Here is a 23,830-nt window from a genome sequence, read left to right as displayed (position 1 = left end):
CTGGGGACAGCAAGGAGTCATCAGGCCAGGTAGTCCTGAGGCATGGTCCTAGGGCTCAGGTCCTCCCGAGAGAGAGAGAGAAAGAGAGAGCAGTGGAGGTGGGTGGGAGGAGCTGTAGACGGGCTCATTGTAATGGCTGAAATGGAATAAATGGAACGGTATCAAACACATCAAACATATGGAAACCATGTTTGACTCTGTTCCATTACTTCCATTCCAACCATTCCAATGAGCCCGTCCTCCTATAGCTCCTCCCACCAGCCTCCACTGACTGAGAGGTCTGAGAGAGTGAACATGTGTGGGGAAATGTGATCTGTGGTTTGACACCTCTGTGTTGCATGGCTGCCCTCTGCTGGGCCGGATGAATACAGCTGTTAAATAGATTTTCTAGTGACTATTCTAATCTAAGCAACTGCGTCAGTCGGCTAGATGTTATCCCAGTGCGAAGATTTATACGGTTAGATAATGTGCTCATAAAAATCTAGTTGATACTCTATAGGGACACGTAAACATTCTATCAATATTCACTAATCCAACTACACAGGGGAGGTTAAGTCAATAAGAAAACCATTACGTCATTGTTTCAAGACATGAATCAGGCAATACCCGAGAAACGAAACTAAATGTGAGTCAAAGATAGAGAAGAGATTCTCAAAACTTTAGAGGCATTACAGTGACTTCTCAACACACCAGTAGTGTGGGGAAGGCAACTCTGTGTTTGAAGTAATAAGTCAAACATTCTTCTCCCTAGCCAAGTCCATTACTGTCTAGCAATAAGTCATAGACATTATTCATGAGTCTCGCCACAGTGCATTAGCGGTTATAAGTCATATTAGTAAAATGAGAGTTACGTGTGATGATCTGTACTGCATGCGTTTGCGTTGGGGAGCGGAGGGACATAAATCGTGCTGGTAATAGAGCCCAGCTGCTTTTGCAGGGAAAACGAATGGCAAACAGCAAATGGCGAACGTTCATCAACATTGTCAGCCCCCCTCTCACCACCAGAATGTGGGAACAGTGGGGGGCTGATGGGGTAAGGGCATGGGAGGCATGGACACCCACTGGGTTTTGGGAAAAGAAGACCAAATTGAAGGGGACAGCTGAGCTAAGTCACTGTATCCCCCTAAAAGACAGTCTCTCTCTCTCTCAAAACCATCTCCAGATCTGGTTTTCTGGTGGTGTGGCATTGTATTGTTGTTCAGGCTGTCAACAGCGTGTCTAAATACATTGGCATTGTACATTGATGGCCAGCTTAAAAGGGGGAAATATTTCCTAACTGTACTACTTGGTGAAACGTCATGCGCTTTGCCCGATTTGTCGGTTTCTGATAAATGACAGACATTAAGAGAATCGATGAGCACATTCAACCTCAACATACTCTACAGTATGTCTGTCTTTTCAGCCTGGTCTCGCCAGTTTTGTAACAATTGTGTTTTCTTTGTCATCTTTTTGCTGGTTTCAAGTGTCATTCCAAATCTCATCCAACAAACGAAGGAAAACTTAACCACAGACAACTGGACAACAATTTTCTCTTTAATAAGACTCCGATACTCTCTCTGACCCTTCAACACACAACAAAATATATTTATAGCATATACACACACCAGCATTTCATTTTCAAACACATTCGAATCTGTGGAATCTCAATGGAGGAGGCAACATATCATGCTTCTTGCTCAGGTTTAGAAAAAAACTAAACTGCATACTGATTTTTAAAATGGTGGGATGGGATGCCCTTGTGTACATTCTGTTTCAACACTGATTAAACTGAATGGATCACTGATTAGACCCAAGGCTTACCAATTCTGAATCTGGAGTACCCATGTGTGCGAGCTGTTTTTTTGTTCAACTTATCCCTTGTTCATTTCTATATTCATTTCAGAGTACAATCAATCATAATTGAGGAGTGGAACAGTTAAAACAGAAAACCTGTCGACACAGCACTCCTTGGAGACGGCTGGCGCTGTGCTGTAACAACGTAATTCTTACATTGTCAAAACGTTGTCCAAAGTCTTCTTCGGTATTTTGGAGACATTCTATTTGCAGCGAAGCTCCATTTACAGAACATGTTTACAGAGGCCGTATCATTATGTTTTCATTTCATATTAGTTACTGGGCAAACCTTGAAAGGCAGGAGTTAAGTAAACATTGGGCTTCTTTTCATAAATTCATACACTATTTATTCCACAGACCCCTCCCTCCTTTAGTCCAACGCTCACGTTTTCATTTACATTATTCACATAAAACTGTACCCAGTTTTTACATTTCTCTTCAACTTAAATAAACTAAACATTAGAAACAAAAAAGCCAACTAATTTCTCTTTCAACTCATAATAATAACAATTACTCATTAGTGTCAAATGTGTATTTTTCCCCCTCAGGACTGGTGAAATCTACCATGGACGATACTGTTATGGAAGAATTGATGCTGTGATATCTTCTACCATCTACAAATGGTAACACTGATGCACCCTGTCAGGTGGCGATGATGTCATATCCTGTTTTGTATTTTACGTGTGTCTTTTTTTGTTTCTTCTTCTTCATCTTCTTCGGCCCTTTTCCCAGGCAAAGTTTATGTTTTTTGGGGCCTAGAAAGCAGTCTGTGATTGGTTTGGCACATGTCATAGGGGAAGTGCCCCTCGGGAAGAAGGGGGCTCTCTACCCGTACGAGCGGAGGCTGGGTTCGGGAAGGTGGGGGGGCCTAAGAATCGCCTTCGTGAGTGGCACACCTCACAGGACCTCTGGAGAGATAATAGACGGAGAGGACAAGATGAGCGTCAGTTTCAACACAGTGATACACCACACAACAACAAGAGAAAAACACCAGCGATCCAAAACGGTGTCCATTTTGAGCCGTTCCGAATGCGCCACCTGAATGGTGAGCCAAAATGGTCGCCAATTTGAGCATTTGTAAATGTGTGAGGAGGACCCACCCTCACTGACCCTGCTAATGACAAGGCGTATAAACCCTTGACCTGGCTACAATACTACATTTGAAAAGGTCCTGAGTGCATGTCACAAAGGGCATGAACCCATTAGGCTTTATAGGTGTGTTTTTATAGGGAAATTAAGAGGCTAATCAAACCAAGCAGCAGATGCTCCAGACAGAATCCTGACTCCTTTTAATGGCAGACCATCAACGACCATTCAGTCACCCATCATGTGAGTGAGTGATAGCTAGCTAGCGCTACGTGTGTGATAAACACCGCGTGATTGATGCTAACAGTAGCAATAGATTGACAGAGGCACCTGTCAGGCTGCTAAACGGTCCACCACAATAGCTCACGAGTATCGCCATTTGAATTAGCCACCGGCGGTATGTTTAGAAATAAACATGTCCCCGATTGCCAATCTATGGAATTACGTCGTAACATTCAATCGGCGTCGATACATTCATCTCCCCAGTCACGAACCCCCAGCCCCACGGCCATAAACCAAATAACGCCTCCAAGTCATCATGGTAAGAGAGTGCGGGGTATGCAGACAGGGCAGATTAGAAATGTGATGTTAACTTGTGAAAGACTGAGACTGTGACTTGAAGGCAGTGTGAGTGGCAGAGTGAATTCACTCTGATTAAAGTGGTTCATATTGTTGGAGCTCGTGTGGCTGAAGCTCTGCAGCTGGGTGACCCTCTTCTGTTTGCTTTGGATATAATTTATGACCTGCTGGCAGGCTGGCAGGTGGGGACTAAGCCTTCAGGGGAGGGGCAGTAATGCTGACCACGCCGCGGGGAGGAGGGTAAGGGGGATGGGGGTACATAACTGGGCCGGGGTTCTGTTTCCATCCCTGGCAGCTAGCTAGCTCCCCAACACTCATGGAATTCAACACTGGGTGTTGAGCGTAGCAACCGGAGCTCCTGGAGCGAAAGCAGTCAGTATTAAGATACCTCACTCCCCCTCCTCCCCTGTGTCCCCTTAGGCACACTGGGGGCTGGAGGATTCCCTCTGTCACCCTCTACCTCCCTTTCTCTCCCCCTCTCTTTCCCTCGGGACACTCACGTACGCACGGGTGACGAATTGCATCTGAGACGGCACTAAACCGACCTACTCAGTCGGATGGCTCTTCGTTGCCAAGGACAACACTACGAACTCATGGCGCCGCTTTATGGCACGTTGTGAACCCTGGCCCTAATGTGAGAAGTCAACCGCCAGAGCAGATGCGAGACCATTATTACTGCTGTAATTGAACCCCAGCTTAATCTATAGTTAAGAACACTGTAAAAAAAAAAATCCTTGGGAGGTTGAGGACACTGAGATACGATTCCTTGCTTGGATCACTGCAAATATTGGCAGAGCTGATATAATATTATTAGGTTAAGTTGTCATTTGAGGGCGGTTTCCAAGACACAGATTCCAAGACACAGATTAAGCCTGGTCTTAGACTGAAAAGCATGTTCAATGGAGATGCTCTATTCAAATGCATTTTAGTCCAAGACTAAACATAATCTGTGTCCGGGAAACCGGCCCTTGGAGTTCCCTCTCTCTCCCTCTGTCAATGTACCTGCGACATGCTGAGGCTTCATGGGGCCCACTTTTTTCAGAAAGGGCTCATCACTTTCAAAGGCCAGGATTGGCTCAGTGGGCATGTCACTCTCTGATTTCTCCCGCCCCCCATTGCTGCTGTTGCCTTGATTGGCTAGCTGGATGATCTCCTCAAAGTGTGCGGTGTCCCCCTTGCTAGGCAGGCCATTCTCGTGACTGGCTGGCTGGACACCGTTGACCACATGGACCGTGGAGCTGTGGGAGGGAGATGGTTACGGTGGGAGGGAGGGTGAAACATGGTTACAGACAAAAGGACTACGGCCCCAAGTGGTTCAGTTGCAGATTTTCCCCTCGGGCCTGTTCAGGAAGATGTAACATTATACTGTAGATATAACGTAGATAGAAATGATTGTCAGATAGATAGATATAGAGCTGTCACCATTCTATCTGCAACATTCATAACGTTTGACATCACGGAATACAACCCTGGTCTGCCCTCAGAGGCTAACTGAAGTCCTCAAACCTTATATTACACTATCCCTCACAAACAAAAACATATTTCTATAGATAAATAAACAATATCTCTACTATTCTACTGCAGGCCTATGTATTGAGGCTCTCTGTTTTCTTTCGTGGTTTGAAACTATACAAATCGGCACAAGTCTTGATTAGAAGACATCCAATACTGCTGGTTTCTGGTTTGCTTGTTTTCTAGCGCACATGGTGGTCTTGTAATAACAATAGTGCACGGCCTGCTATTTTACATTTCTAACACGAGGAAATAGAGGACACGGTTGTTGAACCTTACCTGTCTCTCTCACCACTATGGTCGTTCTCTGTATTCTTGTTGATCTCTGGGCTTGGCTGGTAGTCAGCAGAGGCTGCGGAAACAAATTAAATCCACTGTAAAACACACACTCAGTTCTCAGGGCCACCCTGAAGCAAGCACAGACAGAACTCAATATGCAGGATGGATCCAACCAGTGCTGGATTCATGATTACATACTGCGGCTGTGTGTGTGTTTCTGTGTGTATGTGTGTATGTATGTGTGTATGTATGTGTGTGTGTGTGTGCGCATGTGTGCATGTGTGTGTGTGTGTGTGCTTGTGTGCGTGTGTGTCTGTGTGTGTGTATGTGTGTGTGTGGGCTTGTGTGCGTGCGTCCATATTGGAGCATGTGTGTGAGTGCGTGTGCACGCACATGTGTGTGTGTGTGAGTATGTCCAAAGGCCTGATTGGAGAGGAGCAACGCCACCCAACTTGCCTGGACTCCCAACCACATCAGTGCCTCCAATAATGGTTTCCACCATGCTGGAATCCTGGCCACATGTACCCAAATCCCCTATTCTCATTCCTACTCATCCTTCTCATCTGCAAATGTTGTATGTGCGTGTGTGTGTGTGTGTCTCTGGTAACATGGGGATGGGGGTTGTATAAGTCGGAGTAATATTTGTGAATATTTGTATTCATTGTGTCTTATGTTAGAAGAAAACAGAATTGAATTGATGGGCTGAATGTGGTCCATTTACAGTCACTAATCCAACCCTGCAATGCAATGCATTGCCATAAGATATTCCCAGAAACTGAAAATCCCCCAGACTGGGTTTGGACTGCAAACAATAAGCACACACATGGGTTATACTGTCCTAAATGAAAGCAGTGGGGCTGGGATTCTAACAATAGTATTAAATATTCTTCATGTGAGAAGGGAACACAATGCAGATGGCGATGAAACAAAGACCGACATTCTACATGTCAGGAGGGAGGACCCTTCTTATCCTTTTATCCATTTTGTCCGTAACTATCGTACTTTACTAACAGCACCACATATTTATCTCCTTCATGCTTTTAGCCTAGTCTAATTAGATAATTGTGCTGCCTATTTACGTTGACTGTTTTTGACTGTGCATGCTCATGCGTATGTTTATATTGTTCTATCGTTTGAGAGCTCTTATGAAACGTGTATTTTAGTACTTACAAACGGGTTAGATAAACTTGACTTGACAAAGTGCCGAAGCTAAACTGAGAGGGGGAAAAAGTAGAAGTTCAATCCCTGCATTCTAATCAACAAGATTCCTATTATATAGGAAGAGGAAGGGAATACATCACGTAAACGTAAGCAACACGCAGTCGGCTAAATCCTACTTTAAGTTATGGGTGTGTAACTTGGAATTTGGCCTAAATCATGGGGATTTGCATTTTCATTTTGAGTGAACAAATGTCAAAGTTAACATGAAGACTGATACAGCCATCCAATCAAAGAAGCCATATTATCCCACTGGGCACACACTGGTTGAATCAACGTTGAACGAACGTGAAATAGACGTTTAACTGACGTCTGTGCCCAGTGGGATTTAATTAGTTTATTAAACCAGTCAGTATCTAGAGCTTAACTTCTCCCTTAACGTGGCAGTGAAACACAGGCTGGAAAAGGACCAGGGACACAGCCCACTGATGTTTGAATCCGTTCCCCCCGGATATCATTGATGAACAAATCTAAATTATAAAGTATTTATTTAACTAGGCAAGTCAGTTAAGAACAAATTCTTATTTACAATGAAAGCCTACACCGGCCAAACCCAGATGACGCTGAGCCAAATGTGCGTGATACAGCCTGGATTCGAACCAGAGTCCCTGTAGTGACGCCTCTAGCACTGAGATGCAGTGCCTTAGACCACCGAGCCACTCGGGAGCCCACTACACTTACAATACATTTCCTTTCAGGATTAATTGTTTGACTCCGAATCCAAACATCGATTTCCTGAACACAAGAGCAATATAATGAACAAAGATGGACGCCGTTTTACACCGCTTTTCATTTTCTGCTTACCTTTGCTGCTCTCAGCCTCTTTGCCATTGACTTGGGAGGGAGGTGGGGACTTGGTGTCTTTCTATACAGAGATAGATTATCACGTGTTACATGTATTTTAAATCGAGTGAAGTGCATTGCCATTGTGCCTTCACAACAAACGTACCTTTTCCACTCCGTCTGTCTTGCGCGTCCTCTTCATGATCTGCTCGAGACGCTAAGGAAGAAGGCACAGCGACGACAACGGTCAGAGAGAGGGAATAGACTGAGAATGTTAACAAGATGGCGGATGCAGATTAAGTGCTCAGTCCCCATGGGTTGAATCACAGTAATACAGTAACTGTGCAGTAACTTAATCTCAGACTCCTTGTTGGCCCCGAACAGCTAAACAAACACCCAAATCCTACCTGGTACAAGATATTTATTTTTATTTAACCAGGCAAGTCAGTTAAGAACAAAATCTTATTTACAATGACGGCCTAGCTGAATGCAAGATAGCCATGATGCTAAGAGAAGAGCTAGCTGCCATAAATCAAGTAAAACATACAGATATGCCAGAAGCGGGGCAGCTTTGATGTGGAGTTGTGATACATGCTATTGGTAAAGTGGAAAGTTAGGTGATCCGTGTGTGTGTGTGTGTCACAGGAGGTTGGTGGCACCTTAATTGGGGAGGACGGGTTCGTGGTAATGGCTGAAGCGGAATAGGTGGAGTGGTATCAAATACATTAAAGGGATACCGAGTCAGTTGTACAACTGATGCCTGTCCATGTGTCCCGTTCCAGCCATTATTATGAGCCGTCCTCCCCTCAGCAGCCTCCAGTGGTGTGCGTGATCCACAGAATCCATACTCAGTCAGGTATGTAACAGCAGCTGTGGAGCAGTGTGCAGAGGCGTGTGACTCAGCAGGGGTTTGGGTAGAGGACATACTGTTCTTGTGCAGTAAATACCACTAGAGCCTGGCTCAACACACAATGTGGAGCTGCTTCGGCCAGCTGAGCTGCATGGGCCTCAGATAAGAGGGGGAAAAAAAGAGGGAGAGGAGGGGAGAGAGAAAGAGAGAGAGAGAGGGAAAGAAAGAGAGAGAGGGAGAGAGAGAAACAGACAGAAAGAAGGGGGGGGAGAATAAAGAGAGAATAGGAGTGAGGGACGAAGGTGGACAAGAGACAGACGGAAAGAAAAAGAGAGGGTGAGTAAGAGAGAAAGGAAGAGCAAGAGTGAGAGCGAGAGCAGACTCAGAGGGTTGCAGCATGGTCTGACTGTGAGTGGTACACCAGGTGCGGGCAGAACACATAACCCTGGACTGCACACTGAACTGGGCCGGTTAGGACTCACTCTCCGCCATAACTGTTTATATATAGCCTGAGGTCTTGGACCTAGTATATAATCTTCCGCTCAAACAAACAGACTGTAAGCCCTATTAAATCAAAACAAGTAGCCAGGATAAGCCAACATCATTCTTCTTGGTGACAGGAATATGAGAGTTGATATTATGTTCAACAAATCCTTGTCTAAAGAGTGAAACAAAAAGAAACGTAACCATAAGCTAAATCAAGCATAATTCCTGTTGCTACTAGAACAATGTGATTTTTGACTGATCCCGCAATAATAACAGTTTTGATTGAATAAGGCTCTATGTGTGATTACTGTAATGTATACTAAACATTTCCCTCTGTACCTTTGGAATATGTACAGGCAGTACAGAACAAATACAGTAAGTCTGCAAGTCTGTTACGGTGCCAGTCTGTTTGGCGTGACAATTCCGTAAGGAGATGGCAATAGTGCAGAAACAGTCTGTTTGGCGTGACAATGGCTGGAATTGGATAGGAGTTGGCTATACACACAGATGCGGGTACCAGGGTAGAGAGGACGCTGGTGGGGTATACTCATGTAGTAGAATGAATGCATGGATCTTTTCTTACCTTCTTCCTCTCCAGTCTCTCCTGCTCCTCCTTCAGGAAGTGTTTCTCTCGGTCCAGACGCTGTTTCTCGGCCTCCTCCTTGGCCTTAGCCTCGGCCTCCTCTCTCTGGAAAGCATACAGATTACAATGTGGTATGCTCGTCCCTTTTATTAAAAAAAACAAAACAACCATTTCACACGTGTTTTTGGAACACTTTACATGTGGTCACATGCTTACACGCCGTGTGGTTTCATGTTATCACATGTTGCTTTACGCGTTGTCACATTAACTTCACATAAGATCACGCGGGATCACATGAAAACGCATTGTTTTTGGAACACTTCACATGGGACCACATGTGAGATTCATGTGAAATCCGTAAGGGTTACCATAGAGACACATTATATTACTGACCAAGATGACAGCCCTTTTAGTCGCACTACTGGGACGCCAATGTCCATTCTAGTGTTCTATTTAATTGGATGGATTTTACAAGGCTAATAACATGCAACCAATAGTGTTGTTGTATATGCGTTATCCTGAGGGAGATAGTATTTCCTGTAGCTTTTATACAGTCACTGTTTGTGGTGGTGGAAGTGACTATTTTTAACACTGAGAATTTTGTCATTGTATTGAACCTGTCATTGAACACAATACCCTTTCTAGGCTACTGTATTTTTGAAATACATCATTATTGAAACTACGAAAGACCCTTCACTGACAACGCACTAGAGGGTATCAAAGGGTCGCCAGCCAGAGAGAACCACCACTTAGATAGGGACAGAAACCACACAAACCCAGGGGCAGCTCCTATCTCCTATCACACAGTCTATGTTGACACTGCAAACAAATACTTCTGTGAATCACAGTGTTTTCTGGCTCACTGACTGACATCTGTTCGTCGGGATCCTAGACCTCGGCTGCTCCTGAGCAACGGCGGTAAAACCATTGGTAAACACAGGAAGTTGTCAGTGAGTCAGTGGGCCTTTTCTGCTGCTCTCCAAAGAGTGAAAGGGGCCATTCAATGTCAATGTCTGTAGCCTTTGGGAAAATATTGACCGACGCTAACGACAAATCACATTGGTTGAAAGTGATTTGAACAAATATACGAAACAAGGTTGGTTATGAGATATGCCTTATCAAATGAGGTCAGGTAGATGACAAACTTGGCTAAAGTAGTGATATGGGACAGACATGGTTACAGAAGGCTCTCTGTCACAAAGCAGGTGGACAATAAGAAAAGCAGACGAACAGACAGATGGACAGACACAGCCCCTCCGTGTGTGTAGACTAGCCCCCTCCGTGTGTGTAGACTAGCCCCCCCCTCTGTGCGTGTAGACTAGCCACCCCCTCTGTGCGTGTAGACTAGCCCCCCCCCTCTGTGTGTGTAGACTAGCCCCCCCCCCTCTGTGTGTGTAGACTAGCCCCCCCCTCTGTGTGTGTAGACTAGCCCCCCCCTCTGTGTGTGTAGACTAGCCCCCCCCTCTGTGTGTGTAGACTAGCCCCCCCCTCTGTGTGTGTAGACTAGCCCCCCCTCTGTGTGTGTAGACTAGCCCCCCCTCTGTGTGTGTAGACTAGCCCCCCCTCTGTGTGTGTAGACTAGCCCCCCCCTCTGTGTGTGTAGACTAGCCCCCCCCTCTGTGTGTGTAGACTAGCCCCCCCTCTGTGTGTGTAGACTAGCCCCCCCTCTGTGTGTGTAGACTAGCCCCCCCCCCTCTGTGTGTGTAGACTAGCCCCCCCCTCTGTGTGTGTAGACTAGCCCCCCCCTCTGTGTGTGTAGACTAGCCCCCCCTCTGTGTGTGTAGACTAGCCCCCCCTCTGTGTGTGTAGACTAGCCCCCCCTCTGTGTGTGTAGACTAGCCCCCCCTCTGTGTGTGTAGACTAGCCCCCTCTGTCTGCTGGCAGTTGGGGGTGCTTGTTCACCTGTTTTTGTAGGCGCTCATTCTCCTCATGCTCTTCCCTGGCTCTCTCCTGCGCCTCCTTCTCCTCATCCACACGCTGGGCCTCGTCTCTCAGGCGCTGCTCCTCAGCCATGAGGCGCGCCTCCTCCTCTCTGCGCTGGCTCTCCTCCGCCTCCCGCAGCTTACGCTCCTCTCGCAGGACCCTGAGCAAAGGGCGACAAGCATTTAGCAATCCTACCTATAATGCAGTCTCCTACCCACCTTCACTGTGTCGCCATGAGTCTAGCATTTACAAATGTGCAGTAACTTCGGAAAGCATGACTTTTTCATTTTGTTATGTTACAACCTTATTCTAAAATGGATTAAAAAAAAACTAAATCCTCAGCAATCTACACACAATACCCCAGAATGACAAAGCGAAAACAGGTTTTTAGAAATTTTTGCAACTGTATTAAAAATAAAAAACAGAAATACCTTATTTACATAAGCATTCAGACCCTTTGCTATGACACTCGAAATTGAGCTCAGGTGCATCCTGTTTCCATTCATCATCCTTGAGATGTTTCTACAACTTGATTGGAGTCCACCTGTGGTAAATTCAATTGATTGGACATGATTTGGAAAGGCACACATCTGTCTATACAAGGTCCCACAGTTGACAGTGCATGTCAGAGCTAAAACCAAGCCATGAGGTCAAAGAAATTGTCCGTAGAGCTCAGAGACAGGATTGTGTCGAGGCACAGATCTGAGGAAGGGTACCAAAACATTTCTGCAGCATTGAAGGTCCCCAAGAACACAGTGGCCTCCATCATTCTTGAATGGAAGAAGTTTGGAACCACCAACACTCTTCCTAGAGTTGGCCGCCCGGCCAAACTGAGCAATCGGGGGAGAAGGGTCTTGGTCAGGGAGGTGACCAAGCATCCGATGGTCACTCTGACAGAGCTATAGAGTTCCTCTGTGGAGATGGGAGAACCTTCCAGAAGGACAACCATCTCTGCAACACTCCACCAATCAGGCCTTTATGGTAGAGTGGCCAGATGGAAGCCACTCCTCAGTAAAAGGCACGTGACAGCCCGCTTGGAGTTTGCCAAAAGGCACCTAAAGACTCTGACCATGAGAAACAAGATTCTCTGGTCTGATGAAACCAAGATTGAACTCTTTGGCCTGAATGGCAAGCGTCACGTTTGGAAGAAACCTGGCACCATACCTACGGTGAAACATGGTGGTGGCAGCAGCATGATGCTGTGGGGATGTTTTTCCGCGGCAAGGAATGGGAGACTAGTCAGGATCAAGGCAAAGATGAACGGAGCAAAGTACAGAGAGATCCTTGATAAAAACCTGCTCCAGAGCGCTCAGGACCTCAGACTGGGGAGAAAGTTCACCTTCCAACAGGACAACGACCCTAAGCACACAGCCAAGACAACGCAGGAGTGGCTTGAGAGGATCTGCAGAGAAGAATGGGAGAAACTCCCCAAATACATGTGTGGGAAGATTGTAGCGTCATACCCAAGAAGACTCGAGGCTGTAATCGCTGCCAAAGGTGCTTCAACAAAGTACTGAGTAAATGGTCTGAATACTTACGTAAATGTGATATTTAAGTTTTTTATTAAAAAAACAATTGCAAACATTTCTAAAAACCTGTTTTTGATTTGTCATTACAGGGTATTGTGTGTAGATTGATGAGGGGGAAAAATCTATTTAATACATTTTAGAATAAGGCTGTAAAACATCAACGTTTCTGAATGCTTTCTGAAGGCACTGTATACATCTACATTTAGAATAAATCAGTTAACATGTGCTCTAGCTTAATAAAGAGTGAATCTTTGTCTTTGTACTACATTGGCAATAGCTGTGCCAGGAAAATAAAAAGTTCAACACAATCAGGAAATGAAACTATTTTATAAGGAAATAGTTGCCTGCTGATAAAATGGAGAGGAACAGAGAGCAACAGGAGCCCGTTGCCCAGCCTGACAGCTGTCATGACATAAATACCCAGTGGTCACTCAACGTGCTACAATAGGCTGACGCGGGAAATCCTTTTTAGCTCATAAACCTGAGCGGAGGGGGGCAACTTAAGCTGTTACACAAATGTCAACAACTCCACACCTCCGGGGGGTAACACGAGCACCACACATACTGTATCATAGACAGCGCTGAGTGGTCTAATTCTGCAATGCATATGACACGCTGGAGAACTGTATTGTACTCCATATGTTGATGCGTTACACTTGAAATTATTCAAATTGTGATGTGCTGCCACGGTTACTTCCACCTTGTCCCTTCAAGCTGGTAAGACATAGGTTGTCTTTACAGTAGAAAGGATAATGGTCGAATCCTCCAACCGAAATTTCAGGGATTTTGCAACCCGACTAGACGCTGCTCTGGCTCTCTCCAGTGTGGGTTTATGTACTGTACATGAGGATAATATGATTCTCACTTCTCTCTCTCCTCCAGCTCGCGTTTCTCCTGCTCCTCCCGCTCCCTCTGCTCTCGGGCCTGCCTCCTCTTCTCGGCCAGGATCCGGGCGGCCTCCTCTGGGTTGTTGGTGCCCGCCATGGGCTTGGCTGACGAGGAGGCTGGGGCTGGGGACGATGCAGGGATACTGGGGGTTGATTGGGCGGAAGGAGGGACCTCAGAAGGAGTGGCGGTGGCCGCCCTGATTGGTGTACTCAGCGAAGGGGGCGTGGCCGGAGCGGAGGATACCACGGTTGAAGGAACGGGGGAGCCTGGAGAGAGAATCGAGCAGGAAAAGAGGAGAGGAATGGGAAAATACAATAAGAGTTTTCTAAAGACAAATCACTGTTCACACTATCGTCTTCTTTAAGCTGAAACACTGATAAAACTGTGAAATTGCATTAAGACAAGTACACTAGACCTCTGGTCTAGATTCCTCTTGGTTGACGTGAGACACGCTGTGATGTTCTTAATTCAAACAGTGGCAAAGTATGGAAACATACATTTTTGGATTCTGTAAACTTGTAATTATAGCATTTTTCCAGTAATTAGCACCCCCCTGCTGTTCCTCGCTGTGTGTGAAGGAGAGAAAGACAGAGAAGCTGGCATTGTCGGCGTGCCTAATTAACCACGACGATAATCATCCTGTGGCTGGGCCGGCGCTACAGTGCACTGACACGCACGCACGTACGCGCGCACGCATTCACTTTTTCCTGCTTGGAACTGAGCCAAACCACAAAGAACTGAGGAAGCAAAGTATGAATCAGCCGTGGCAGGGCCTATAGAAAACAGACACACTAAAATCCAACTTGTGTCAGGGGGAAATGAAAAGGTACCGAATTATATGGGTATATAGTGTTCTCACGGCTTGTGTGCCAAGTGCATATAAAATATACCAGATTCTAAATTATCTAGGGTGAGTGAGTCCATATTTTTCAAACCATTTTTCAATGAATTACAAACCACACCATAACTAGACTGAAGACAGGACTTACATTCACAGAGCTTAATGTCAATGTAAATATAACTGGCTTAAAATGTGATATAACACAGGAACTACACTGGGGCATTGCAGAAGCAGTGGGCTGTTTCCCTGCTACACTGGAAGCTTAACGTAAGACCAACGCGAGCAGAGGGCGAACCACATTATCAAGTGAGCTACTTAGAAATCGTGAAAATAGAACCAGAGAGTCATTTGACACTGAGCAGCGCAAGCCTGTCGCGAACCGCACTGCCTACGCCCGTGTTTCATTGAAATGAAAAGGAGTGTCTCACGCTCGCCAACACGCGTCTAGTGTTACAACTGAACTCATTCCAACAACATAAACAATACACCCCCCCACTTAAAGGGAATGTGGTTACGCTGATTAAGCCCTTTAAAATGATGCTGCACAGTTGTGATCCCTGTAAGAGGAGTACACTTTACTTACACATATAACCCTCCACCTGGGGGTATTAACTAGCTACTGCATACTCACTCTTGCCTTTGGGCTCCTCGGGCGTGGCTGACCTACGGCCGCGGGTCTCCCTGGCCCTCTCCAGGGGAACGGGGGAGGAGGTGCGCCCGTGGTCCACCCGGGCCGGGGTCCTAGCCCTCTTGGGCCGGGCCTTGGGGGTGGAGGGGCTAGCCCGGGCTGAAGAGGGGGGTTTGGGGGAGGCAGCGGGGCTGGGAGAGGAGGAGGAAGGTCTTGCTCTAGGAGTAGTGGCGGGTGAGGCAGCCCGCTGTCTGGATAAGGGACTAGGACTGGAGGGAGGGAGGGTAAGAGAGCTATTATGTAAAACATGAATACACACAGTATGTCCGACAAATCATTAGAAATCATTAGAAATATGTAAATAATAATAAGCAAACAACGGTTAAGTAAAGTTTAGTCGAACATTTAGTCATATCCAGCCCTAGGGATGAAAAAATAGTCCATCTCTATACACAATCACATTTAGTCATATCCAGCCCTAGGGATTAAAAAATAGTCCATCTCTATACACAATCAAGCAAGGAGACTAACACTAATACCTCCACTGAAGTAATACTATTAAAACTGTTTCTGTTACATATGTGCCTCCCTAGCCTCAAGTCTCAGACAGCAGTCAATAAACATGACCTCACCAGGTAGCAGGGTCAGACACGACACAACCTAACACGTGTAACATTGTGTGGTCTGTGACAGAGCATTATGGGATGGTTTCTCAGCAGTAGACAGTGTAATAGTCGCCGCTCGGAGGGGAAAGTCCCATTATACCAGAGTGGTGTGTGTGTGTACTTCTCTTCCTTAAGGCATCTGGCATTCTCATCTCTCTCACAATTCATTCCAAAGGGCTTCATTGTCATGGGAAACACGTTAACATTGCTAAAGCAAGTGAAGTAGATAATATACAAAAGTGAAATAAACAGTTCTCTCTCTCTCTCTCTCTCTCTCTCTCTCTCTCTCTCTCTCTCTCTCTCTCTCTCTCTCTCTCTCTCTCTCTCTCTCTCTCTCTCTCTCTCTCTCTCTCTCTCTCTCTCTCTCTCTCTCTCTCTCTCTCTCTCTCTCTCTCTCTCTCTCTCTCTCTCTCTCTCTCTCTCTCTCTCTCTCTCTCTCTCTCTCTCTCTCTCTCTCTCTCTCTCTCTCTCTCTCTCTCTCTCTCTCTCTCTCTCATTTTTTTTTTCTCTCCTTTCCCTCCATCTGTCAGTGAGCCCCATCCATTGCCATGTCCCGCGGCCGGCTATGATTAACGCGCTGGATAAATATCCTTTGGCTCAGGGGCCTCATGCTTTTCAGTCTTATCCTGAGTTCACTTAAACACACAGACACGCTGGTTTTACCATCTGCACTCACAGTCATGGTTATCTTTGTCTCTTACTGTATCCCTAACCTTAGTAAACACTCTAAGCTCTAATTTTAGTCTTATACCCTATTCACACTATAATGCCGACCCAATCTACATATGCTGTGCTGGCTTGTATATGTTCTTTAAACATGGTCCTTTCCTGCAAGTTTTCAACAACTATGGTGGATGTGTAACCAGGCCAATACAGTACAGCTGGGCTTGGCTTGGTTCGGCTCAGTAGTGTGTAAAGGGTGTTTAGTGCTGTACTGTGCCAAAGGCAGATCCAGTAGATCCGTGTGAGAGCAGGTTACCTGGGGTCCGGTCTGTGCCTCATGCTGGGTAAGGACTGTCTCTTCTTCAGCACCTTGTCTTTGCTGAGAGCACTCTTCTCCTTCTCGTTCTCCCGCTCCTTGTCCTTCTTCTCTTTCTTTTTCTTCTCTATCTGCAGAGAGACAGAGACACAAACCATCAGAAAGGTATAAATGTGGATAAAAACATCTCTCTCAAAACCAAAAGATACACAGTACATTCTAGCTCATTCAAAGTGCCAAACGGTGTTCTATTGTGTATAAACGGTAAGGGATGGTAGTAGTCGGCGCTCCAGGTTTCGGACCATGCAGGCCTGCAGGCGACAGGGGTCAAGTCCGGTCTGTCTGTGCCCTTCACTGTCTATGACCCTCTTTCGATTTGTATCTCTCTATCTACTCTCCTCTCTATCCAGTCAATGAAATTGAAAAATACGAAAGGAAAGAAAAAAGGATGGTTGACGTACCGGCGTGGAGTCGCGTCGGCGCTGGGTGATGTCGGGCGTGCTGGACGTCACCCTCCAGCGGTCGGAGCAGCGGTGGTGAGGCCGGTGGGCACACAGCGTCAGCGGGCTGGCCGAGGCCGAACGAGGGCATAGGGGCGACTCTGGAGGGGACGGGAAGGAGAGGCACATAGAGAGCAGGCGAGAGATCGAGAGAAGGAAGGAAGACAAATAAATACGACACCCATCTCTAAAAACACAAGCAGAGCACATGCAACAAAGCTATTCATTGCCACACATCACTTCACATACCCTACATCAGTGTTTCTCAAACCTCTCGCCGGTGCCCCTCAAACGTTTCACAATTGTGTCATTTCCAGAATTATTGTAGTTCATAAGCTCATTCAAGGGTTTGATGATTAGTTGACAAGTGGAATCAGATGTGCTAGCTCTGACTGGAACAAATTATCAAATACATGGAAGTGCTGGGGGCCAAGAGGGGTGGTTGGACGAATGATGTTCTAAATGATAAACAACCCCGCCAATAGCAGGTCTCATCTATCACAGTGGGAGTGTGATAACTACTTACGGCCTTTACCGTTGCTGAGCACGCTGGCGACGCTGCGGCTTCGGGCCAGAAAGGACAGGGTGGGCGTCATCAGTCGGTCCACAATGCTGCTCTCCCACGGGCTCAGCTGGAGGCTACGGGCTGCGGGAGGGGACAAACACGACCAATTTTATCACATATATTCAAAGTCCTATGCTGGCCTTAAGGGGCAAACCAGCTTCATTTTCAGCTTCATTTTTTGCCTCTTAGAGCCACCGTGAATATCTCCACTTCTGTCTCGCTACGTCAGATGACATCAACTTCTTAGGGATAGGGGGCAGTATTTTCACGTCCGGACGAAAAGCGTGCCCAAAGTAAACTGCCTGTTCCTCAGGCCCAGAAGCTAGGATATGCATATAATTGGTAGATGTGGATAGAAAACACTCTAAAGTTTCTAGAACTGTTAAAATAATGTCTTTGAGTATAACAGAACTGATTTGGCAGGCAAAACCCCGAGGACAAACCATCCAGGGGAAAATAAAATTGAGGTCATAGTATTTCCCATTGGTTTTCTATTGAATAGCCCTATTAAATAGGAACCTGGTTGCAGTTCCTATGGCTTTCACTAGATGTCAACAGTCTTTAGAAATTGGTTGATGTTTTTCTTTTGAGATATGAAGAAGTAGGTCAGTTCTTTGTAAGTGTCAAGCAAAGTGGACTCTACTGTTTGGTGCGCGTGAACTGGAACGCGCTTCACGTTGTTTTTATCCGGTATTGAACACAGTATATCCCGTCTTAAATTGTATTGATTATTTACGTTTTAGGATACCTTAGGTTGGATTAGGAACATTGTTTGAAATGTTTGGACCAAGTTTACAGGTAACTTATTAGATACTTTGTAGTCATGTTGGGCAGTGTTGGAACCGGTGTATTTCTGAATCAAACGCGCCAAATAAATTGACATTTTGGGGATATCAAGAAGGACATTATCGAACATAAGGACCATTTGTGATGTTTCTGGAACATTTTGGAGTGCCAACAGAAAAAGATCTTCAAAGGTAAGGCATGAATTATATCGTTATTTCTGACTTTTGTATCGCCACCTGCCTTGTTGAATTTTTTTTTCATGTATTTGTATACGGGGCACTGTCCTCAGATAATCGCATGGTCTACTTTTGCCGTAAAGCCTTTTTGAAATCTGACACTGCGACTGGATTAACAAGAAGTTAAGCTTTATTTTGATGTATTACACTTATATTTTCGGTTATCTTGAATATTGATATTTCTGTAGTTTGAATTTGGCGCTCTGCAACTTCAATGGATGTTGTCAAATCGATCCCGCTAAAGGAATTGGCGCGCGAAGGGATCACTAACAGGTTGGGCAAACCAGCTTCATTTTCAAAGCCGGTTTGCCTCTTAGAGCCACTGTGAATATCCCCACTTCTGTCTCGCTACGTCAGACGACGTCAGTGTTCAAACAGTTTTAATATGCACCTTATACCGACTAACTGTTCGATAACTATTGCAACCCCATTTTAGTAAATGACTCAAATATAATGATCCAATATCGCATTGTCATCACAGTGTCACAGAAAGGCCTTTTGCTTCTCGTTTTTTTTATATGGAATATCGACAACGAGCTAAGCTTTGCTCAGTTAGCTTTCCTACGTTATATATTATAATGACAGATCAAATAAGACAATATCTCACCCGCATAAACCCTTATGTCTCTAGTAAACATTCATACCAAATAAAGCCTCAAACCAACCCAGGCCTACGCCCCATTCTTATGCTCTATGAGGAAATGGTGGGTTCCATATTAGACCTGGAAAACTTCCAGACGCATAATAACATGAGAGGGAGGAAGATCACAACCTATATACCAGAGCAGTATAAAGTAAGCACTGCCAGAATTAGCAAAAACCCCTCTGGCTATGGAGGCAGCAGTTCAGAACATTGACATTGAAAGACGAGGGAGGAGAGAGGAGAGGGAAGAGAGAGACGAAAGAAGTCCACCGCAGAGGTTTGCTCTGGGTCTTTTATACGGTACACTAAATCACGTCCCACTTCCCTATTAAACCTGCCCTGAAGGACAATAAGGTTAACCAGCAGAGAGGGAAATAGAGAGAGAGAGAAAGTGTGCGAGAGAGAGACTGAAATAAAAAAGAGAGGAGAGTGAGCTTTTGATAGACAATGAGTGAGACAAAAGAACAGGGGGTAGAGGAGAAAGAAGAGGAGCAGAGACAGAGAGGAAGAGACGAGAGATAGGACGACGAGAGAGACGAGAGAGGCGAGAGTGAAAGATAGGGTAGGTGGAGAGAGGGAGAGAAGGAGAGGAAAAGAGGGAGAGGGTTACGCTTTCAGCAGAGTCACCTTAATCTATTTTCAACCATCACAGGTGTTCCTGTGGAGTTTTCAGAATTTTCTCTTAAAACGCTGACTCATCCTTTAGTGGCCGACTTTTTAATTTTAAACACTAAAGTTCCTATGTGACCTATTTAGACAGGCACTTCTGAAAGAACCCTGCACCTGCAGTGGTGTTCTAGGTGCACTGAAACACTGTTCCGCAAAGTACAGTGTATTTACTTCGGGATAGCATAGGCCTGAAAACACATTCATCATCATCATCACCATCACCATTCAAGACATCACCGTCACCATTCAAGACATCACCGTCACCATTCAAGACATCACCGTCACCATTCAAGACAACACCGTCACCATTCAAGACATCACCGTCACCATTCAAGACATCACCGTCACCATTCAAGACATTGACCAAGACTTTTCAGTGAGTGAAAAAACATCGACTGACACACAAACCAAAGAGCACGAAATGACCATCACCAGCAAATGAATAAACCAAGAACACCAAAAATGTGGGACAAAAAATATGAAGACAGCGTAAATGAACCCATATATTCACACCAAAGTATGAAGTATATAAATACAGGGACTGAACAAAATGCAGAGGGAGGGAGAAAAACCATAACCCATGAACCACAGAAGAAAAAAAACAAGGGTGGATTTGAATTTGTTAGGTGAAAATGATTCGGTAATCAACCATCGAACACAGACAAGCGATTGGATTGGAGACAGTGGGGAGAAAAAAAACCGTGGAGAAAAAAATGAAATCATGTGAGGGAACGGATATGAAAAGTGGGCGTTCCCGGAAAAGGGGGCCTGACGTGTCTTACTTCTGTTGGGGGAGTTCCAGAGGGTGGCGGAGGACTTGGAGAGTCTCTTGTTTATAACCGAGTCCACGTGTTTGGGCAGGTTGACCGCCGACACCGAGCATCTGCCTGCGAAGCCAAGAGAGTAGTCCACAGAGATGGTGGGTCACACTGTTTCACACAGGGGAGGGAGGCCTCCAGGGTGTGTCACGGTGATATCAATCCCCCCACACACGCATACATACAGCAAACATCCAAATACCAAAACGGTGTATTTCCAGAGGGCAACTATTTCTGATTCAATAAAGAAACAAAATAATAAAATCTCTGTGTTGAACGTTTCTCATCTGACAGTGTTATTTTACATTCCTTTCCGCATGGCGATGACGGGAAACAGAATAGAAATTCTAACTGTCAATGTGTCATGTCAAAGTATACTTCGAGGAGCCTCCACCAAAAATCGATTACAATCTGAAAACAGACAATTGATGGTAGAGGGAAATAACGCAGCTTTTTCTACGCACTAAAAAAATATATTTAAAGAAATATTGTGTTGAGTCTACTGGGTCGTGCGTCATTCAGTTAGGTGTTGATATTCAAAATGGATACACTTGACTGTTTGTGAAAGAGTGACACCAAAACACTGAAAACGACTGACTATCAATGGCCTGTGAACACATATGTCTAACCTGCGATGACATGACTAGAATGTAAAAGAGTACACGTCCCATCTTTGTGCCAACCTGAGCCCTGCCGTACACAAAGTAGTAACAGTGTAGTAACAGTTTTGTTACCACAACATGTTGTACTACACAAACAAATACCAATGTCAGTCAACACAACTGACACGCATGTAACACAACTGACACACATGTAACACAACTGACACCTAGTGGAGGGAACTACTGAGACAACCCACTGATTAAACACCATCCCCCCAGACCCTTTAATGGAGACTAATCGAGTGAACATTGTGCCCTTCATTAAATGCCACTAGACATATGACAGTACAGTCTAATGTTAATGGGGGAATTGGATGTCTCTGTCTCTGTCCTAAATGTCCCTTGTCAGATATGGGTCTGTTGTTGTTGGAGATGGGCAGGGAGAGGTCTTTTTTCTGCAGGCCAATAGAGCACTCTGCTGCCTCTTCTTAAATAACTCTATTGGATCCTCAGTAGTCCACTGTATCCTGTTTGTTAACGCTTGTCACGGTTCAGTCTTTCCCTCTTTTTTTTCCTACCTTTCGGTCTTCGACAGCACTGGGTCTGAAAGAGGAGGCTGGGGGGGGGGGGGCAGGTTGATTTGGCGGTCAACATTTGCCATTACTCATGGCTCATATAGTACGTAGTCTGGTCCCAGATTTGTTTGGCTGTCTTGCCAACGTCTATGTTCAGTGTGACCATAAGAGTTGGCAAAGGTGGAGAAGAGCAGGAAGAGAGAGAGAGAGAGCGAAAGAGAGAGACATCCCTGCTTCATACACCTCTTACCAAGTGCATTGCTGTTACCGACTCCATTTGACTTGAAGGGGTATTTGGCTACGTGAATCAATGCTAGCGAAACATGAATGAACCACTATTCTGATGTGTGTTGATGACTGATAAAGCCCCGCTTACTGCAGGCTCTAAAGTACCAGCATACACATTGAAGAACCAATACTTTATCTGTATCTAGGGGCTAACGACCCTGAATGAAACATCCAGTCACGCAGTAGCCTACACTATGTGCCTGAGGTTGGTTGTGCACATACAGTATGTAACCCTGCTAACGTGGGTTCGAATCCCAGTCGAACCCTTCACGCTACTTATATTCATTCTAGCTCTCTCCCCTTCATTCCTTTCAATAAAATATGAATAATATAAAATATATATATATTTTTTAAATGGTACACTGTTGAATCACCAGAGACCCTACAGAAACATGACTTTTGAGTATGTCGCACAAACGCAGACCGGGAAAACATTGGTCAGAATTGTTTGTGACTCGCAGGGCATCACTACATATCTGACACCATCACAGCCCCCCCCCCCCCCCCACACACACCACACATATACACCTCAACCATGCCTGGACATCTCATATTCACCTCAGCCTTGTCATTACCCAGCTATTTCCTCACGGAATGAAGCCAATGTTCCCTCCGTCTACAGGGAAATTAGACTGCTGTAGTGTAGCACATCCCAGCAAGAGCTGATAGGGACATCAACCCACCTGTCGTGTGTGTGTGTGTGTGTGTGTGTGTGTGTGTGTGTGTGTGTGTGTGTGTGTGTGAGACATCTCAGAGTGATTTAATTAGAGATAACTACGTATCTGTGATGAGGTTGAGAGGAGCGGTTCAGCCGTGTAGGCTGATTGATGCCAGGCCGAATCACAGAGAACCACCTCTGCTTAATAGGGTTGAAGGTGACTGGAATTCAAGTTTGACTGTCACTAACTGACTATATAGTGTAAAGTGAGTGACCTAATTTATGGTTTACTTGAAGTGCAAAACAACCGTAAGCCTGTGAAAATATGGCTCGGTAGAATATGAATGTCTGCACAGTAGTACCCTTTTTCACACTACTGAAGCGAGCCAAAACGAGCCGTACTGCACTGGCCTGGTAACGCATCCACCATAGTCGCTGGAACTGTGCTGGGAAGGACCATGTGAAAAGAAATGATCCAAGCCAACAACAGTCGCAAGATAGTGTCAAATGTGTATTGGTGAGGCAGTTGTCTTTGAAGGAAGGAGAGGCTTCGGCAGTGTCTGGCTCGGTGGGTTCTGGGTTCCTGTTTCAGCGGTAGGTACTCACTTTCTCTCTGGCTGGAGTTGTGGCTGAGGCCTCCGGCCCAGGACAATCTCTGCTGACGGATCTCAGCCCAGGTCTTCTTAGTGGACCGCTGGAGGGCAGCCTCATACCGCTCCTTCATACCAAAGATGGAGAAATACTAGGTTAGCACTAATTAATGATTCTCTGACTCATTCTCTTCTTGCTACCCACCCACCTTATTCTCTTGTATGGTTAAGGCGGGTG

The 23,830-nt window shown here is 45.5% G+C and overlaps 1 protein-coding gene across 18 annotated transcripts in view; it reads right to left on the bottom strand.

Moving 5' to 3' along the window:
- Window positions 1-1,512: 1,512 nt before the first annotated feature.
- Window positions 1,513-23,830, bottom strand: part of LOC139564549 (MAP7 domain-containing protein 1-like) — a 68,010-nt gene continuing 45,692 nt past the window's right edge. For 8 of the 18 annotated variants that reach the window (XM_071384158.1, XM_071384164.1, XM_071384154.1 and 5 more), the window contains 14 exons: window positions 23,609-23,720; window positions 20,844-20,948; window positions 17,689-17,808; window positions 17,124-17,263; window positions 16,663-16,793; window positions 15,022-15,287; window positions 13,527-13,815; window positions 11,112-11,292; window positions 9,210-9,314; window positions 7,457-7,507; window positions 7,312-7,372; window positions 5,290-5,362; window positions 4,501-4,736; window positions 1,513-2,741 (listed from right to left, as the gene is read on the bottom strand). In XM_071384158.1, the coding sequence (XP_071240259.1) occupies window positions 2,731-2,741; window positions 4,501-4,736; window positions 5,290-5,362; window positions 7,312-7,372; window positions 7,457-7,507; window positions 9,210-9,314; window positions 11,112-11,292; window positions 13,527-13,815; window positions 15,022-15,287; window positions 16,663-16,793; window positions 17,124-17,263; window positions 17,689-17,808; window positions 20,844-20,948; window positions 23,609-23,720 (1,881 nt within the window). In that variant the 3' untranslated portion in view covers window positions 1,513-2,730. The remainder of the gene's footprint in view (window positions 2,742-4,500; window positions 4,737-5,289; window positions 5,363-7,311; window positions 7,373-7,456; window positions 7,508-9,209; window positions 9,315-11,111; window positions 11,293-13,526; window positions 13,816-15,021; window positions 15,288-16,662; window positions 16,794-17,123; window positions 17,264-17,688; window positions 17,809-20,843; window positions 20,949-23,608; window positions 23,721-23,830) is intronic. The other 10 variants (XM_071384167.1, XM_071384155.1, XM_071384162.1 and 7 more) reach the window with 4 other exon arrangements.

This window comes from Salvelinus alpinus, chromosome 35 (genome assembly GCF_045679555.1).
Source record: "Salvelinus alpinus chromosome 35, SLU_Salpinus.1, whole genome shotgun sequence".
NCBI classification, from domain to species: domain Eukaryota; kingdom Metazoa; phylum Chordata; class Actinopteri; order Salmoniformes; family Salmonidae; genus Salvelinus; species Salvelinus alpinus.
The sequence above is the reverse complement of the archived record's forward strand: the minus strand, read 5'-3'. Positions and strand labels throughout refer to the sequence as shown.